The 20,490-nt window shown below is 46.0% G+C and overlaps 1 protein-coding gene across 1 annotated transcript; it reads right to left on the minus strand.

Moving 5' to 3' along the window:
* Positions 1 to 143: 143 nt before the first annotated feature.
* Positions 144 to 19,233, minus strand: RRM1 (ribonucleotide reductase catalytic subunit M1). Its single transcript, XM_067303790.1, has 19 exons — positions 19,144 to 19,233; positions 17,034 to 17,122; positions 16,088 to 16,265; positions 15,341 to 15,441; positions 14,646 to 14,705; positions 12,533 to 12,572; positions 11,431 to 11,593; positions 10,996 to 11,137; positions 10,235 to 10,318; positions 9,419 to 9,580; positions 8,713 to 8,792; positions 8,016 to 8,217; positions 6,877 to 7,026; positions 5,699 to 5,920; positions 5,206 to 5,282; positions 4,153 to 4,288; positions 2,812 to 2,907; positions 1,755 to 1,943; positions 144 to 1,409 (listed from the first exon to the last, which is right to left on the minus strand). Exons 1-19 carry the CDS (start codon positions 19,160 to 19,162, stop codon positions 1,221 to 1,223), a joined length of 2,379 nt encoding a protein of 792 aa, XP_067159891.1. The 5' UTR covers positions 19,163 to 19,233; the 3' UTR covers positions 144 to 1,220.
* Between the last annotated feature and the right edge of the window lie 1,257 nt (positions 19,234 to 20,490).

Raw genomic sequence — 20,490 nt, forward strand, 5'->3', positions numbered from 1 at the left:
GCTTACACACATCGTTTTACCTGCATCGTGCCTTAAAACACAGCTCTTTGCAAGGAACTGCATACAGTAGGTGCCGCGCTCACAAACAAGGCCCCATCCTCCACCTGATGCAAGTCACTTAGTCAATACAATGTGCCCAAGACACTGTTCACTCCTTTGACATTACGCATTTTATTGAGTTTGGCTGCATTAAAGGATTAGTTGTATGGTACATGAATTCAATAAATAGTTAAGACCTGGGTGATGAAGCCCCATCGTATTAGTGCAGGGAGTGAAGTAGTGGAGAAGTAAAAACATCTTATTTTTAAAAGATCAAATAACTAGCTGGGGTGGATAAATGCAGCTCTCGAAAGAAGATGGCATGTGCACTTCAGAAGGCTTTCTGGCCAAGGACAGCAAGGAAGCCCATGATCAGCAAACCGACTGATAAGCTAGATTGGTTTTGAATACAGAATAAGACACGCTGCAGCAGTTCTGCCATTTCCTGGTCAGAGAGGAAAGGGAATATTTACCAAGTGGAATGCTCTGCCCTGTCAGGCTGAAGGGAGGAGATGAAGTCTCCAGCCGGCAATACCCAGACCACCAGTCTGCAGCTTTGAAAAACTTTTTGGAAGGGGAAGGCGGGGCGGGGGGGGACAAGAAGGGGACAAGGAGGGGAAGAAATGGCAGGAAAATGGCAGAAGGGCCTCACTGGCATGTCTACACACACTCCATCTTTTTAAGCCTAACGTAAATTGCTCCTTTGCCATGACAGGCACTGTATCAAGCATACAACACGCCTAGCGCAAGGACATCTTCCTGCGGTCTTATCATAGCAAAGGAAACCATATCAGTCGGGTCCACTTCTCTCTCTAAAGACATGACTACAAGTCTCTAGTAAAGGAGAAGCATTGTCTGAAGTTCCCAGGGCAGATCTTTAAGGTAAATGGCATTAACACTTCCCTGCCTCTTCAGGAAAGCTCCTACAAGACCATGCAAGAGCACCTACATTTCCAGGAAGCCCAGCTACAAAAGCAATATACAAATTTCTCATGCACCCTAGCCATACCTGTGTACCAATCCCCATTCAGGGATGGGGAAGCTACAATACACTACTGTGATTCACTGCTCCTGACACAGTTCCAGCAAGCCCCTCCATCCTGAAGTTAAACTAGACGTATCTATCGTAGAAAGAATCAAGTCAGGTGGAGCGACTTTGCTGGCGCTGCAGGGCTGATCTGTTAGGAGCCGCACATCAGACACTCGTCTCGGTTCTCCAAGGAGCACACCATGGCTGCTTTGTTCCTCTCCTTCTCTTCCTCTTCTTTGGAGGCCTTCTCTCGCTCTCTGAGTTTCTCTTTGTTCAAGGTGAACTGGATGGGGTTAGCAGCTGGTTTTGTCCGGAGATAGTACATGCCAGTCTTCAGACCCTGCAGAGCAAAAGCATGAGTCAAAGAGCAGTCATCAGCTGGAGTTCAGGCAAACAATACAGCCAAATTCTGGACTGACTGCTGAGCCTGACCTCCCTTAGCCCAGACCTGCACCTGCCTCACAGTGAGGCCCAAGAGCCAGGATTCATGGCAGCAACACTGGAAGCATTCTCAGCTTTATTGTTCAAGAAGAGACATTTTACTAGTAACACTGATTCTTGGAAGAAAACAGCCATTTACCCTCCCAGGAATCAGTGAGAACAACTTTTCATGAAAAAAAAAGCTTATCAAGCCCCATTTGCTATCTGTTCTGAAGAAGCTTCTCCCCCCACCTCTCCCAGATACCTGCTTCCACCCATAGAAGTGCATGCTGGTGAGTTTGCCGTAGTTGGGTTCTGCAATGTGGATGTTGAGAGATTGGCTCTGATCAATGAAAGCTCCTCTGTCTGCTGCCATCTTGAGGATAGTCTTCTGGGAGATCTCCCACACTGTCTTATAGAGTTGCTTCAAATCATCAGGAATCTCAGGTATATTCTGCAAGGAATAGGAAGAGTTTCCCAATGCAATGTAACCAGCGACTGCACAAAGATTCACATTAGAAAACCAGACTTCAGGATTGCTCAAGTTTCAGCTACTGATGACGAGAACTAAAGCTTATTGCAGCTCAGCTCTGTCACTGAACCCAAGCATCCTGTACCTGAAAGCATCTAAGCATAAAGAAACCTTACTGGCTGAAATAGCATGGCCTATTCTGGGGAATTCGACAGGAGAAGCTGCTCTCAAACAGGCCATTAATGTAAGACCTTGCTGCTATTTAAGACAAAACAAAAGGCAACTCAGCAGCTGCTACCCCCCTCACCTATGACAAGCGGGATGCATTTTATTAGCATGCATCATCCCAAGCACAACAGGCACAGGAGCATTTCCAACTTCACAGCATAAACAATTCAGCCCACACAGATTCGTCCCTGTACGTCTTCTGGATCTGCATATTATACACTTGGCTCATGTCTCAAGCCTGCTCCCTGCTATGAAATCTCCCCTTTATATTCTCTAGGATAATCAGGACTCTAAACATTTGCAGAAGTTGCATAGAGTAGAGCAGCCCCATTTGGTATTTGTTCTAGTAATAACCAGTAGAAAAGTACGTTTCAGTTGGAATTCTCTATTATACAGGAAGGTTCCATAAGGACCAAATTACCACCGAGATCAGACACATCTGCTTGTATTTCTCATGCAAAAGCTCCACTTCGCTTTACAGCTTTTGCTCCCCAGGCTAGCAGAGTCACTCGTAAAGCAGACCTCAAAGCACTGTATGGCGCATAAGCCCCAGACCGTCTAGCCAGCGCTGCTCGGACCAGTAGGAACGCCTGCGCTGTTCTCCCTCGTTTCTCTCACGTACCTGGATAGAGCCATTGTGGGCAATGATTTGGTTTTTCATCTCCTCGTTCCACAGGCCCCTCTCCGTGAGATCTTTCAGCAAGTGCGGATTCACAACCTGCAAGGAGCAAAGGCCAAGAATGAAAGCACTGTATATTCTGCTAAGCTGTATGTCCTGCCTTATGGCACAGATGCACCTTCCTCGAGGGGGCAAAACCACACCAGGGCGCACAGATTTTTAAGCAGTTCAGCAACACGGTGTACAGAATCGCAAACCGTACAACTCTTCGGTTAGTGTTGAGGTGTGCGTGCAGAGGGCCAGCCCACACCCAAGGTTCAATTAACAGGGTAACAACATGAGAAGCCGTTGGCCATTGCAGACAACATAAGGGGAAAGTGCTTGGCCACCCAGCCTGGGAATAAACTGGTAAAACAGCAATCGGAGAAATTACTGGCTATTACAGAGAGTGAAAGGGGAAGATATAGAACTCCCCTGCATAAGGAATGTCAACAAATGTGAAACGGAGGTGCTGGATCACTAGGCTCACTGACCACAGACAAAATTACTAAATAAGGGTGTTAAAAACACAGCAAAACTGGAGCCAAAGCGGAAAGGATAAAAATAGGTGCAGGCTGTTTATTTGGGAGGAAAAAGCAAACCACGTGACTGGGGCTCTTTGGGGGTACCTGCCAAGCAGCCCTGCACCTGATCTACGCAACGGAGCCGGACAACAGGCCTGTTGTTCTGACCACACCACACGCATCTGATTCGGTTCTGCAGCCAGGAGGAAATGGAGTGCGGTCACTAACATCGATGAGGGGTCACCCCACAGGGAACGTAGGACGGACCAGACCTCCCTAGCAGTTAGATTATCTCCTTATCTATCTAGACCTCTTCACTGACTCAAGCCTGCAGAACCCAAATTGCTTCATACTCTCCTACGCGACAGGCCCCTCTACATCTGTAAACCTTTTACATGATGCCTTTATAGAATTGTTCAGTGCTTTATACACAGCTCTTTTCTCAGGATTTTGCAAAGCAGCACTGTGGCCTCCATTCTTCTTCCAACGGCAGGCACATTCCTTCCTTCATTAATTTCACTAATTGTCATTAATTTAGCAAATATTCCTGCAGGCAATATTGAGGTCTCATGAAGGACATTTCCAGAGAAAAGCAGCACTTTTTTAACCGTTTTTCATATTCGAGGATGGTCAGCACATAGCACAGACAGTCTGGTTAGATGTTTTCCTTGGCACTTTTGGCCTTTGACATAAACTTCTAACCAAACTGAGTAAACAGTGAAAAATTATCAGAAGTATGAACATAGAAAAGCTCTTTGCTATACCTGCCTCAAGTGCTTACCTGAAACTCTCCCGAGAGGACTCGGCGTGTGTAGATGTTACTGGTGTAGGGCTCAATGGATTCATTATTGCCCAGGATCTGAGCAGTAGAAGCAGTTGGCATTGGAGAAAGGAGAAGGCTGTTTCTGACACCGTATCTAGCAATGATAGTCAAGAGAAAGCTTCAATCAGCTGAGACAAGACAGAGAAGATCCAAGAAAAGCATAGCTTATATACTGTCTGCAAAGAGCTAGGAGGACCAGTATCGGGAACTCTTTCTCACAAAGCAAGTTCATCAACATATTTTTCCAAATTCAGCTCACGTGCTCATAAGTCTCACCCACATTTTTTCTCAGGGTGACCTGAGAAACTTCAGACTACCTGCAGTAAAAAAGAAAGCTCCACTAAACTTGCAATGTGGGTTAACATGGAAGCATAATTCAGTCTTTGCTATTTTCATCTTTAACCAGAGGCTTTCCAAAATTATTTAATCATGGGAAAGGGCACACAGGAAAAAAAAAAAAAAGAAAAGAAAGAAATCTGAGGTACAACTCCACAGCCCTCATAGGCAAAAACACAAAAAGAGCCTGAGACCACTCCATATGCTAGACAGTAAAGAGACTGACTAAATCTGAAAGTTAAACCCACACAAATTGAACAAATTTGTTACAGACACTGCATACTTTAATGACCCCTTTCTTCAGGACGTTCAAAGCTCAGCTGCTTTGCCCCATGAGCTGGGGGAAGAGTTCCCGAGTCCAGCTGATTCCACCTCACTCGTCACTACATTTGTGCAAGCGGAACACAAACCACTCTGCTGATATGTACAAGATGAAACAGAGTTCAGCTAAATCATAGCCTACGGGGTGGGCTCGCTGTGGTCTGGAAGAACATAAACCTAAGCAAGCCATCCACAGGATACACACTTTGGAAGAAAAATCTACTGAAAAATAAAAAGACAGGGCCATTTTTATGCTTGCTCTGTATTTTGATGACACATTTTCCGACTGCCTGAAAACAAAAAAAAAAAAAAAACGTAATTTGCATCTAATACAAACTGTGTGGGACTACTCACTTAGCAATCTTCTCCTTTAACGCTTTCCAGTCCCAAAGATCAGACGGGGTGACATTCCACATGTCATATTGAAGAATCTGAGGAACACAAGCGTAGCCCAGTTTAGACCGAGCACTCTTTTCTCCACATTTTATAAACCACATTATAAACTGACCTATTATTACTATTAACTATTCACTACAGGTCAGCCTCAACTAAGCTCCTGTACCGTAAGCTTACAAACACTCCAACTTTTAATTATGCTAAAGGGGCCAGCCACCACAGGCTGAATCTTGCTTTTATTTTTCCTTTGCATCGCAAGTTAACTTATACATTTCCTACTGCATTTAAAAAGCCAAACGATGGAGGAAACTTTACCACCCTTTGCATTGTTGCAATATCACCAGCTTGAGGTGTTTCAGTCATATTTTCTTCCTGTATCAAAGTTCAGGCACAGTAATATTAACTGCTTTAATAGCTTTGGTCCTGACATATCGCAGCTCCTGGTACTTACTCCTTTGCTGACAGGAGAACCCTCATATGTTTCATACGGTCCTTGCTCCTGGGCAAGTTCACAGCTGGCTTCCAAAGCACCATAATAAATGGTCTCAAAAATTTGCTGGTTCAAGCGCTGGGCCTCAGGACTTTCGAAGGGATACCTCATCAAGATGAAAGCATCTGCCAGACCCTGCACACCAATGCCAATGGGACGGTGGCGTCTGTTGGAGCGTTCAGCCTGCGTGGCATTCAAGTAGAGAGAATAATTAACTTTAGCAGAATCACACAGAATCATAGAACGTACTATGTTTGAAGGGACCTCTGGAAGGAATTTTCACCTCTACACTTGCTTTCATTTTTATTGACCATTCACCCAGTTGCAATAACCCAGCTTCCAACTCAGCCCAGTTCCCCACAGCTTGCTGTTTGGTAGGGCAGGAATTGAAGATCTAGATTAAGTCTGTTAGGAGTGAACACTGATTTTAAATCTTCAATTTGACACACAAAAAAGGAGTCATGATTTAGAAACGAACACTAAGCACTTCCTGAAAACCAGGCCCCTGAAGACATTTAAAAACTCAGGCATTCTAACTGCATGTGCTTCAAAAATCTGATCCTTGCCAATCTTGGCTTCACACTTTGGGTATTTGCTTATTTCCTCCTCCAATGCCAGTCTCAGCATTCAGCTCTGCTGCTTGTCCTCCTATGTTCTCGCAAGGCAACAATCTCTGCTCCCATTCTTCTTCAACTGCTATCCCCTCTCTCCACCTTCCTCCTAAAAAGCTGTCTGTGCACCCTCCCAAAAACACATAAAACCAACACCTCAAGACTGAGTTACACCTTCTTGAGATCTTCCCAGGATCTGCTTTTCACTATTTCTAGTGCTGTTCTGTGCTTCATGGAAATCCACACAAATGAAAAAACTGCAGAACCATCTCAAGGGAAGGCTCTCTTCTGTGACTGCGTCACTAAGGAACTGTTCTGGGTTGGAGCTGAAGAAGTCACTAGCAACAGACAACATCTGCAGACAAGTAGCTAACAGAACTCCCAACTATTTGCCCAAACAGTTTTACAAAAACCCTCTTTGATTCCTTCTGCTGAAGACTGAACCCAAATTGCTACAGAACAGCAGCTAATTTATCACCACGCTCTTGGCACTCGTTCAGCCCCATACCCGCTCAGCACACTACTCACCTCTGGCACAGGGTAGTAGTTGATATCAATGATTTTGTTCAGGTTTCGGACTATAACTTTAGTGACTTCAGCCAGCTTCTTGAAGTCATATGTGTGCTCTGAAGTGACGTACATATTCAGGGCTATAGAGGCCAAATTACAAACTGCAACCTGTAGAGGGCAGGGGACAGGAGGGGAAGAACAGGCATATCAGCCAACAGCCCATGCAAAGTGCACACAATCCCAGTCCCTGAGTTTCTTCTCTATCCAAACTGTATGGAAATAAAGAGTGGAAAACACAGAACCCAGCAAGCTGCAAGGCTGGAAAAACATTATTCTCATTTCTACACACACTTATGAGTTGCAAAAAGGATAACAACAATCCAATGAAGTTTAGTAGCTATCAAGGCACAAGTATCACCAGGAAAAATCAGTTCCCTGGCTTGGTCAGTCCTGCTATCCATAAATCGTCCTTCCAGAAACTGAACTTAACCATTTCTTGTATTGCCAGAATCAGCAGCTGATCTCAGTACGAGGCCTAGACTACACTGGGGCCTTTTCTTGATCATTTTTAACACTATCATTATTTCCAACCCCAGAAGAATCAAAACAAGTCGACCAAGATTTCTTGTGTAGTCCAGGCAGGCACAATGGCACTCCATCTCTTCTAGACTACTCAGAAGTTTATGAACATGCCAAAGAGCATGAGCTCGCCTTTGTTAGCGATGCTGCAGTACAAACATGGCTTGTTTTGTAGATCATCTATGTTAGGGAAGTACGTAGGAAACTTGGGGGGAACTGTTATTGAAATGCAAGTCCGAGAGTAAAAGCGGCATGGGTTTTACTAAAGCGTTGGCTTAAGAGGTGCTTACATCAGCTACCAGCAAGCCCAGCAGCTTACTTCTCTGCCAAGCTCACCTCTCCTTTGCTTTAATGAATATCTTGGTTTATACCAAATCTTCCATGGGAGTTGGGAGGAAAGGGGAAACCCACATATGCAGACTCAATGGAATAGCTGTAAGCACTCAAGTCAAAACATCCCCCGAATGTTCTCAGTTATCTGTTCCCTTCCCCAGCTAAAGGGCAGACATATCCTAGAAAGCTGCGACAGGCACAATCACAGCTTTCCTAAATGCTGCAAGTTCCCATTCTCCACCTACCTCATCTTTGCTGGTATACTCCACTATTTCTGTACAGAGGTTGCTGCATTTGATGGTCCCCAAGTTCTGCTGATTGCTCTTCCGGTTGCAGGAGTCTTTGTAGAGCATGTAAGGGGTGCCAGTCTCTGTCTGGGATTCGATGATAGCATACCAGAGCTGCTGAGCCTTCACCACTCTGCGGACACGGCCTTGCTTCTCATAACTGCAACAAGGCACATGGTGCTTATTAATGCCCAGCCTTTCCAAAAATAACAGTGGAAGACAATCATTCTTAACACAACACAAGGTTCCCAGGAAGGCAGGACCCCATTTGCTTCTGATCTGTGTGAGCTCTGAATTACCCTAGAAGCAGGGTACCAAGATTGTCCTTGCTTAAAGGAAGCAGAAAGCTTTCACTGGGCTCTCACTACAACAGCCTGTACAACTAGTTCAAAACGACGTCATCTACCGCTTTAAGCGGGGATCATTTCAGAGTTTCCCTTTAACAAGTTAAATCATCATTTGTATGCAGTCCTACTCTGAGCAGCTCACAGTTTGAAGCAAACAGCAACTAGACATTCCCTGTCTTTGTCCTTTTATCAATCTGATAATGGAACTTGGTGACCACTTGTGAGCCAACGCCACATACCTGTGCTTTGGCTCCCAGACACCACAACAAGGGCAGTTCCAGACTAAAAGGTCTGTCCACTTTACTTACCTCTCATACAGCTTCTCAAATTCTTCTCCCCAAACCTCATCTAGACCAGGACACTCATTTGGACACATTAAGGACCAATCCTGTAAGAAGGAAAAGTATTCAGAGAAACCTTTTAAACACCCTGTTGTTAACAGCATTCAACTTCATCAGCAGAACATATCAGTTAAACATGCAGTACCAACATGAGCACATCTTGCTATATATATGAAAATACATTACTTTTCCCATCCTGAAAAACTAGAAACTAACTCTGTGAGCAAACTAAAGGAAGGCATTTCTCAGGCTAGTCAAAAATATTCATAACTGTTTTTAAATAAATTTGATCAAACTGAATTTTTAGTCCTGAAATGACTGATTCTCATAATACAACCCATATTAAAGCAAATAAAATCAGCCACATGAAGGTCAATTTACTGAGAGGAGTTTGATGCTTTAAGGAAACTCCAGAGTAAAAATTTAGCATAACAGTATTGGTACCTAAGCCATGGACTGTAAAATTAAGCACTGAAGCAAAGTATCCTACTGGAGTTCTCCAGCTCTGTTCTCTACTTGCACACCCTAGTTCTCAATCCGGGCACAGTAGCTCTTTTAGAAAGTTCCTTTGCTGTTAGGAAGACAGCTCTGCAACACTTCTTGAATTCCATCCCAGGGCTGATCTGCTGTTTCTCCATTAACAGACCTACCCTGCACCAGTGGAGCTTCTTACCTGGTTGGTTTCAACTCGCTTCATGAAGAGATCAGGGATCCAGAGGGCAAAGAAAAGGTCTCTGGCTCGCTGCTCTTCTTTCCCAGTATTCTTCTTTAAGTCAAGAAATTCGAAAATGTCCAAATGCCATGGCTCGAGGTAGATGGCAAAGGCCCCAGGTCTCTGATGCGTAAAATATAGTCAGGATCAGAACAAACTGCCCTCAAAAAAAACATCTCCCACGCCGCTGCTGAGTGCGCACAGTATCCTAAACTATCTGGGGCCTAGTTTTATAGTCATGTAAAGGCAATTTCAGAGTGCTGTGTTACTTTTGCTCTCATTTATTGGAACTAAGCTTTGCCATACTGCTAACTCCAAATTCTTAGTTAAAACAAAAAGCAAAAAAAACCCCACAGTATCAAAAATCTATTTCCTCTGTCAACAGGAGCTTCATGAACCTTTGATTTTGCACTATTTGAGTACAGAGGATACATATCAAGAAACTTTTTACACAGTCTTACACCTTAATCCAATGTAAGGTACTCAAGGAGTGACTTATACAAGAGGTCAGTCTTACACACCTATATTCTACATATGCATATTCTACATATACAGACATATACCAAAAGATATAACTGCATGATAAAATTCATAGTGAAAGGGGAACACCAGAATATCAACAAGAAGAGGTGAAAAGTACTGTTTTAATTATATGCTACCTATAACCACTCCACCTGCTCTCTGGTGCTACCGGGTCACTTTTCCACATCAGTGGAAGAATCTCTTCCACTGATCAGAGGTGCCACTCACCACCCCACTTTTATGGAAAGCGGGTACCTTGTTACCACCTTGGTCCACGTAGCGAGCAGTGTTGTTGTAGACTCTGAGCATTGGAACAAGCCCATTGGAATTTCCATTTGTCTGCAGAGGCACAGGAAAAAAAAACACACCAGTACTGAAACACAACTGCCTGAAGAGACGGGCCTGCATTTTCCATATGCCTTTTGTCAGTCAGCATAATTCCCATGCTGAAAACTAGCAGTTGACCACCCCAATCAGTTCTTTGGGGGGGTGGGGGGGTTGTTTGTTTTTCTTTTTTGAAGTACAGAGACACAGGTAGCAGCTACTGCCCCAGGAGTTAATAAGATGCATCATCTTAACTACTTTCCTCCACATTATTTAATCTGGACACTTACAGAGGTTACATACATTGTGACCAAAAAAAAAAACCAAAAAACAGAACAAAAAAAACAAACCCACAGATCATCTTAAGTAGTTAGACATACAAAAAGAAAAACAGCTAATACATGAGTCTATAAGCACGCCCCTAGGCTGCTAATCTGTAAAGAATTGTCTGATCAAACAATGGAGTGAGATCTGATCCTCTTTTTCAAAGGACTTCCATTAGGAAGCCAAAATTCCAGGGAAAAACAGCCTTCTCATCTTAGGTTGTACTGAAAAGGGAAGGATCGCTGAGCTAGACTAACTGCTGTGTTAAACTTACTTGGTAGAAGCAGCATTGACTTGGCAACTGCAGTATAGATATTTACCAAAACCAGCAGGCTAATCTCTGCTGGGTACACCGTCCGCACACTTACCCCAGCAATATAGCTGCCCGTGGCTCGGATACAGCTCACAGCGAGACCAATCCCGCCAGCAGATTTTGAGATCAGTGCACACTGCTTGAGAGTGTCATAGATTCCCTCAATGCTGTCATCCTTCATGCATAGCAGGAAGCAACTAATGGAAACAAACAGCTTTAGCGTATAAAGATGAAAACACAGATCAAACAAAGTTTTATCAGGGCTGCAGAAAAACAAGGGTAAATACTGAATCTTTAACATGCTACACAAAGCAAATAAATAAAACAAAAACCATAGCTTGTAAAGTGGAAGTTAAACTTGACAGCAAACAGTTCTCAAAACTTAAACAGAAATGGAACTGCGACGGAGCATTTCATTTGAAAAGACCCAATCTCCAAAACCTAATCTTCGTCCAAGTCTGCATTAGGCAAACTCACAAGGCAAGGGTACCTGGAAAGCTGAGGCCGGTTGGTGCCTGCATTGAACAGCGTGGGCGAGGCATGGGTAAACCACCTTTCAGACAGAAGATTGTAGGTTTCAATCGCAGCATCAATGTCATTCTTGTGGATTCCCACCGATACCCTCATCAGCATATGTTGGGGACGTTCGGCAACTAGACATGACAAACAAGAGGGGTCAGGGAGAAGAATATCAGTGTGACATTTACAATTAGTTCAGACAGACGCAGAGGTGAAGCAATAAGCTACAAGCAGCAGTTTAATGGGCCAGGTTAGAGCCACTGTTTTCAAATTACAAAGTAACTCAGGTTGGAAGGAACCTTGAGAAGTTTCTAGTCCAATCTCCTGCTCAAAAAAGGGCCAGCTAAGAGAATCAGCCCAGGTTGCTCAGGGTTTTATTCAGTTAGATCTTGAAAACCTCCAGGAAGGAGGACTCCATAACCTTTCAGGCAACCTGTTCCAAGACCTGGCTGCTCTCACAGGCAACCCGTTCCAATCCCTGACTGCTCACACGAGGCCGGGGGGGGAAACACTGTACTAAAAGTTAAAATCCAATTGAATATCCAGTCCAGCATCTAAGTGCTCTCTAGGTTTACTGAACTCTAATTAACCTCTCACTGTTCTGGTGTCCTAGGAATTTCAAACTTATTCAAAAGTGTCTAGCACTGTGGAACAAGTTATCAGCCTGCGATAGAACTAGTTATCTGCACCTTCTACACCCTAGAGAGTAGGCAGCTTTCGAACCACTAGAGTCCTTATAATAGACAGGCGAAGCGTAGCTGTTTCTTTCACGCTGCCATTATTTACACGGGTGTGCCAAACTTGCCACAGTGCTGCTCTTCGTGACCATGCAAGCATACCACAGCCACAAAAAAATGTTAGATTCTTAGGGGAAAAAAAGAGATTTGTATATGCCCAGAGAAGATCTATTACAAACATGTTGCTTGGTTGCTATTTTTCGAAACAGTAGCCAATGCTTCGCTAGAATGCCTTCCTGAAGGCTACGAGGCAGCCTATCTGCCTCCTCACCCCCTGTTCTGAGCCAAGGCCTTGACTTTTAAACAACACATTAAACTGATACAGACGGTTCTTACCTTTTGAGTTGATTTTCAGCAAGTAGGAGCGCTCTAGAGTCTTTAAAAAAAAGAGAGTGCATTTTAATAACCATTTGGATTTCAGTTAAAAAAAAAATCTTATTATTGCAAAAAACTACAAGCATCTTCCTGCTCCTTATCGCAGGCTTCAACAGAGGCGCCAACCCTGCACTCCACTCCTCGGTCTTGTTAATGGCATAGGATATTAGGTGACTAACGACTAAAGACAGAAGTCCGCTACAAGACCCCAACCCTGAGGGCTCTGTGCTTTGGAGTATGGATTGGTAGTGGAGTATCGAGTAAGAAGGTCAAGACTAGCTTTCACCCCACAGTGAATTAAGGCTGGAAGACAAGGGAGTGCTTGTTCTCCACAACTCCACCCCTCCTTAATAGTATTATCAATCATACTGTAACGCTTTCTGGGTAACCTATATCCCAGTCCTGCTGTGCCGGGTGTTGAACACACAAAATGACAAATACGTAGTTCTACAATTAAAGGAGATGCCTTTTCAGCTTGTGCCTAATAAATTAATGACAAAACAAAAGGAGGAATTAAAAAGGAGCAGGCATGGAGCAAAGCTCAGTCAGAGACAGAAGTGGTCAAGAGAATTACTAACAGCAGTAACTACAGGAGGAGATGTCAGGAGCCGCATATATTTGCATGCGCACACGTGCACACACACACCCCACTTCAAGACACCTTCTTTCCATCCTTGCCTATGCAGTTTCAGCACCTGCTCTGGTCTTTACACCCTCTAGTTTTTTCCTCACTACAGCTTACTTCCCCCAAGCCGGAAGGCACCATATCACATGCTTGTTGCCAGAAGAGTCCCCCCTACACAGTTCCAGGCAAAGATCGCTAGTTCTGTTAGAGTCAGAAAGGCCAAGAACGTATCTGAAGTACCCAGGCCTATGGGAAAGCTGAACACTCTCTGGCTAACCCTCCAGAGAGCCCACCGAGTCATGCCCTAAAACAATTCAGCAAAGAACAGCATGTTAAGAGAAGACCAAGAGGAGCAGATGGTGGGGGCACAGCAGACTGGACTGTTTGTGGGGCAGACTGTTCCAGCAGCATGGAAGATGACAAACGCGTGGGATGACACACTGAGAACAACTGTTACACGAAACAATGGGGAGAAACAAAAATCCCTTTTCTGGATCATTAAGAATTAGATTATTTCCTTGAGAATGGCATGAGCTGGGCAGCTTCCAACAGCATTCAGTACTATTTGCTGCAAAAATGTTAGAGCTCAACAGTTAAAATATTACAACAGCCAAGGGGCAAAAGAGTTGCAGCCCCTTGCAAGGAAATTGTCAGTAATCCCACCAGACAATTAGCTTCCCTGCTATCTCGATAACTATTTTTCTTCTGACAAAGAGAGACGCCACTTGACATAACTTTGGAGTCATTCCAGATGGAAGCTCTGGGTTTTGATGATGAAAGGATTTTTGCTGTTCTCCCACACACACAATCCTCTCACCTTGTACTCCCTCTCCTTCAGCAGTTTCAGTTTATGCCGTGCACTTCCATTCCCAATCCCTAACTAAATTTAACTGAACTGTAGGTTACCCGTGCATGACAGCAGCAGAGGAGAGAACTAAGCACACAGGTCTGTGCTGCACAGAGATCCTTTTGGCCCTTGCCCTCTGCATGGAGTTACAGGCACAGAGTGAGGAAGACTCCCGTGAGGTCATTCCATCCCTCTCTCTGCCCCAAGGCAGGTTCAAGTCTGCCCGATAAAAATCACACGGGATCACTTGGGTTCACCACGCCATAAGGAATGAAAGGAATACAGCCCACCACTTCTGTCTACGCACTCAGGGGGTTTCAAAAGCTTTTGTGGCTGACAGAATAGCAAAGAAGCAAACAGGAGAAAGTCACATCGAGATGCACAGCAAAGCCAAGAAGAAAGTACATGATTCACGCATCTTGGGAACTGCTTTACGCAGGTACTCTTTCTTTTAACAATCCCACTAATGTGCCATCTACCCCAGTGCCCTCCTTGACAAATGTAGATGATTCTGCAAGGATTCCCATCCCCCCCCCAACAGACTCAGTTCCAAAACAATATCAAAACAGCAGTCTTCATATCAAGAGAAATGTGCTTTTTACCTTAAAACCAAAGTAGTTGTAGGAGAAGTCTCTGTCATAGATAATGGCAGAATTCAGGCGCTGAGAGGAAATAATATGGAGAAAGATTTATATTTAAATTCAGATTATTTGTGGCTCATATTTTCAGTATAACAATGCTTTCATTGTTCAGTTTTTCTGGCCTCACAAATCTAGTGAAACAGATACCAGACAGGAGGGAATAAAGCATGGAACAGCACTTACTCTGAAACAACAAATACACAGTTTTAACAAATTTTTTCAAGTACAATGCACAATCATTGGCTACATTTTACTGAAGTCTCTAACTAGATACTAAGAAACAGAAGACAGAATCAAAATGTGAATGTGCCTTCTCGATAAGAACACAGAACTGGAACAACTTGAAATTAGACACCAAACCTGATCTCTCCCTTCTGTGCACATAAAAGAAGTTGCTACATCAAAAGGCGCTTTTTTCAAAATTAATTAATTAGTTGCACAGATTATGACAATGAGGACATCTAAGAAAACAGATCTTGCTACAGGAATATCCTTAAATGAAGGAAATTCCAACACCTTCTCTTTATCTCCACTGGTTTCTGTATTGGCCTTCTTGGGCTAAAGCAGACATGGTTCACACAGAAATAAGAAAAATAAATTGTCTAAAATAGTTCACTGAATCTTCAGAACTTTAGAAGTGGAAAAATGTTACATACATCTTTGCTGGCCAAAACTATCTCTAGAGTTTCTTTGGAGATCATTGGTGAGTGCTTCCCATTGTGAGGGTTTACATAGTTGTAGAGATCATCCATCACATCTGCAACAGAAACGTATTTAAAAAGAAAGACAAAGTAAGTCACCCACAGACGTACGTATACATATTTTGTCATTAGTTTTCAAGGATTTAACACGCAGGACTACTCATCCTCCAAAATAACTCCCTCCAGCTCTACGTGCATACAACCCCTCACCTTCATAACACTCTCCAACTTCTTTTCTATCTGCTCAGTATTATTATTTTCTATTGACCCTAAAAGGGTACTTTGCTTAGAGTATTTTTTTTAATAAAATTCATGATTCAGTGACAGCTAGAGAATTTCTGTCTAGCCAACATAAAATTCAGCAGGCAATTCCACTTTAGAAGCAATAAGCTTTTCAAATTGATTCTCTTTTCACAAGTTTTGAGATTTTTTTTTTTCCTGGAAGTATGAAAAGAAACTGGGTGCATCCTAATTTCAACCAATTACATTCTTCAATCTCTTTTATACAGATATTTTTCACAAAACAGACAATTTGATTTTCCTTGTGACATGCATCAAACTGATGTTTTTCATTTCCATGGCATTTTTAGTTGGCCTAGGTACTTAATTTCTGCTAATAAAGAGGTTCACATATTTATATCCTCCAAAACTCCCACTTCCTTTCTGACTAGCTGCTATCCAAGTGCCCCCGGGCAGACTTACCACTGAACACTTTCTTAGTTTCTTTGTGCAAATTGGACACTGCAATCCTCGCTGCCAGGATAGCGTAGTCAGGGTGTTTGGTAGTCAGAGTTGCAGCCGTTTCAGCAGCCAGAGTATCCAGTTCCACTGTCGTGACACCACTGTACAGCCCTTGAATCACTTTCATGGTGATCTGGGCCTGAAAAAGCAAAATTCTGCAGATTAGCTATCTTTTGCTTAAATAAATAAATACCTGGTGTTTCAACCATTTAAAAGATATAAGATATGCTTCACTATAAGCAGTGCCTTTCATTCTGTTTGAACAGAAAAACTAATTAAAGTACAAAACCCTCTTGATAAAGTACTGACTCCTAAAGTTTTTAAACCAAGTGATATTGGGACCAGAGAGAGAGCAGGGAAAGAGCAAAGAAAACAGAAACCGTCAATCACCAAGAACTTTCTCTCTGCAGGCAGACACTTTCCTAAAGGCTAGAATAAAGTAGCAGCAAAGCATGTGGAATAAAAGTCACATTAAAACTGTACTTGCTTGGAAGTTTTAAAACTCCAAATGCAGCTTGACTTTATAAAAGCCTGACGAGACTTGGGATCTGTTACATTTATAATAATAACAATAATAGTGATGATGACAAGAGCAACAGTTGAGTTGGAGCAACAAACAACCCTTTAAGTACAAGGAGGACAATCACTTCCCCCAAACCCAGTCCCAGACTTTGTACTTGTGAAGCAAAAAAACCCAAAATATGAACAGCTAGAAGAAACACATTACAAAAAAATAGAGTAGTCAATATATTTGCCAACAGTTCCTGCACAGGCTGCCATGCTTGGTTTTTCCTTTGCTAAAAGCGAGGAAAAAAAACTAGACAGCATCTGCTCAAAACTATTGGCTTTTAGCAAAGACCACCACAAGGGGCAGAGAAGAGGACAACAGGAGAAAGGATAGACTCACTGGATCAACAAAGTCAGCGTTGAGCCCATAGCACAGCTTCTGGATGCGTGACGTGATCTTGTCAAACATGACACGCTCCTGGCGTCCATCTGTTGGGGAAGAAGTTACGAACACAACAGCTCCCGTTACACTAAGAACCAGTTAAAAACAGTATCCTCCTGCCCAGGAGATCACACAACAAGGAGCCGATCCTCTTCTGGGGGAAGTTGGGATGGGAATCACCAAGTACCACCTGCTCAGGTTTCCTGTCTAGGCTCAAGAGGCAGGGAGAAGGGTTGCTAGCCCTCTACTCCTGGGGTGTTCTTGCCCCAGGAGATCAATACTAGACATGCGATCCCACACTCAAAGGTCCAGGCCTCAGCACTGTGAAGAAAAACAGGGAGCTCCTACTCTTCAAGGGGGGCATGAGGACCCACTACAGGACCAAGAAATTTCCACCCCATAAAACTCCACCTGTGCAGAAATTGAATGACCCCATTTCTCAGGACAACCACTGCGGGGACGGGAAGTCCAGCTCAGGGCCATCTCTGGCCCCCCTCAGCCTGAAGCCGAGGATCCCTCCCGAGGCTCAGTGTTTTCTTGATGGCCCTTCACTTGAGGATGAGGAACCAGCTCACAGATCAGTGCTACCTCAGCAGGTGGGAAAAAGGACCTGCTTGCAAGTAGAAGTAAAGGTCCTGCAAACTAAGAGTTGAGGCTTGCGCCCAAGGGCACAGCACTACCTTGGAAGAGGGGAACCAGTCCCCAGTAGCTCCCACAATACGCAGAGGAAGGGGAAGCAGCCCTAAGGCTTTGATACCATTTGGGGTCCCCTTCTGGGACAAGAGGCCAGAGAGTTGATACCATCTGAAGGGTGCTGGGAGTGGGGTTAGGGAGTCCTTGATTAAAGGCATAGGGACCAACACCAAAGCTCACTGACATGGTGGCCGGGGAGGGGGGGGGACACAACTGCCTCCCAAAGCAGGCTGAGCAGTCTCACCCCTCAGTCTTGGTGTTATGGGGGGAGCCCCCCACCCCGGGACTCCCAGTGCAAATGGACGTCCCATCTGCGCACGCTCAGTGCCAGGAGCCGGGACCACCAGTGCAGAGCAGGGTCCACAACCCCTCACCCCCCCCCACCAGAAGAGGCTCCCCCAAAACACAGCGGTGACCCACCCCTCACCCCCCCCACCAGCAGAGGCTCCCCCAAAGCACAGGGATGACCCACCCCTCACCCCCCCCACCAGCAGAGGCTCCCCCAAAGCACAGGGATGACCCACCCCCCACCCCCCCCACCAGCAGAGGCTCCCCCAAAGCACAGGGATGACCCACCCCTCACCCCCCCCCACCAGCAGAGGCTCCCCCAAAGCACAGGGATGACCCACCCCCCACCCCCCCCACCAGCAGAGGCTCCCCCAAAGCACAGCGGTGACCCACCCCTCACCCCCCCCACCAGCAGAGGCTCCCCAAAAGCACAGGGATGACCCACCCCTCACCCCCCCCCCACCAGCAGAGGCTCCCCCAAAGCACAGCGGTGACCCACCCCTCACCCCCCCCACCAGCAGAGGCTCCCCCAAAGCACAGGGATGACCCACCCCTCACCCCCCCCCACCAGCAGAGGCTCCCCCAAAGCACAGGGATGACCCACCCCTCACCCCCCCCCCACCAGCAGAGGCTCCCCCAAAGCACAGCGGTGACCCACCCCTCACCCCCCCCACCAGCAGAGGCTCCCCCAAAGCACAGCGGTGACCCACCCCTCACCCCCCCCCACCAGTAGAGGCTCCCCCAAAACACAGCAGTGACTCACCCCTCACCCCCCCCCCACCAGCAGAGGCTCCCCCAAAGCACAGGGATGACCCACCCCTCACCCCCCCCACCAGGAGAGGCTCCCCCAAAGCACAGGGATGACCCACCCCTCACCCCCCCCACCAGCAGAGGCTCCCCCAAAACACAGCGGTGACCCACCCCTCACCCCCCCCACCAGCAGAGGCTCCCCCAAAACACAGCAGTGACCCACCCCTCACCCCCCCCCCACCAGCAGAGGCTCCCCCAAAGCACAGCGGTGACCCACCCCCCACCCTCGCTCCCCCCCAGCCCGCGGCCGCCCCCGGCTCTGCCGCCCGGCCCTCACCGCGCTTGACGACGTGCATGGCGGCGGGCGGCGTCCCCAAGGCGCGCGGGTCTCCCAACGGCTCCTCAGCGCCAAGCGCGCACCAACCGCTTCCCGCTCCCGCCAACTGCGCTGGCCCCGCCGCGCCGCCGTAGCGCTCCGCCCCCTCCGGCTGAGGCCGCTGCTGCCGCCATCTTGACTCCGGGCATCGCCTCCTTGCCGCCTCCTTCCCCCACCACCGCGATTTCACGCGCTGCCTCTAGCCCCTTCGGGGTGGGCTCATCCGTACCACCTCCCCGTCCTTCCCCCTTCTCCTCCCAGGAAACACCACCCTAGCAGCGGCAGCCGGGCCGTTTGCCCGCTTCCAAGATGGCGACCGACATCTCGCCTCTCCTTCGAGAGCGGCGGCGAGACGAGAACAGGCCGTTTACGCCGGCCCGAGGGCGCCACGTACGGGGCCGCCGGAGGGACAAAATACCCCCGTTTTGCAAAAATAATTACACTAATAAGGGTAATTATTGTAATAATAACAACAACCATGATAATTATACTAAAGAAAGGCCCAGCCGGAGTATTCAGCGCGGTTCTCCGAACAAGGGGCTCAGGAGGTTTTAGGTCGTGGCAGCGTAACCCGTGAAGAAACACGGTGGTCCAGAAGAAACAGGTCGGCTCCGTTCTCACCCCGACCAAAAACGGGGGCAATCACTGACTCGTCGGCTCCGGAGAGAACCGGTGGGGTGAAACGAACCCCGCCGGCGTTGGCAGCCCAGGGTGCCCGTCCTGACACGGGCAAATTATGGACCTGATCAGGAAACGACTGCAAATTTGGGGTCGTTTCTCTATTTTATTGGAAAAGGGGCCTACAGGATTAAAAGAATAAAAATAAAAAAAAAAACAGCATTGTGATTTATTTGAACCTTGAGCTGTGCCTCGTGGATCTTTGCCCTCAAGTTCTCCTACTTTATTATTATTATTATTATTATTATTATTATTATTATTATTATTCACTCTTTTTTTGAAAAACAATCGTCGGTGGAGCAGTTGTTTCATTCCGTGAGGCCGTGCCAGTGCGTCACGGGTTAAAAACCGTTGCAGCGGAAAGCCAGCCTCCTCCCCTGCAGCGTGACTGTGGCTAGATCAGAACGACCACAATAAACCCAAAGCCTGAGAGGTGATTTTTTTTTTTTCTTTTTTTTTGGAAGGAAGCGCAGCAATGAAAACCCAGCTTCCTGCAGCTGCAGCAATGCTCACCTCCGCCCAGCTCTGCGACAGCCACGGCTGGAGCGTCTTTGCTAGCAGGTTCCCATTCTCGCTCCTTTGCCGATTTCCGCAGCGGAATTTCCTCTGTGGAAACAGGCTGCCTCTAAC

This window comes from Apteryx mantelli, chromosome 1, assembly GCF_036417845.1.
Source record: "Apteryx mantelli isolate bAptMan1 chromosome 1, bAptMan1.hap1, whole genome shotgun sequence".
Lineage (NCBI taxonomy): Eukaryota > Metazoa > Chordata > Aves > Apterygiformes > Apterygidae > Apteryx > Apteryx mantelli.

What these genes read in the sequence shown, in the direction of transcription:
- RRM1 (XM_067303790.1), bottom strand. An exon ending in TTAAAGGAGAAGATTGCTAA is followed by an intron (nt 4,289 to 5,205) that starts GTGAGTAGTCCC and finishes TATCATTGCTAG; the next exon opens with ATACGGTGTCAGAAACAGCC. An exon ending in CCCACAATGGCTCTATCCAG is followed by an intron (nt 1,944 to 2,811) that starts GTACGTGAGAGA and finishes TATTCCTTGCAG; the next exon opens with AATATACCTGAGATTCCTGA.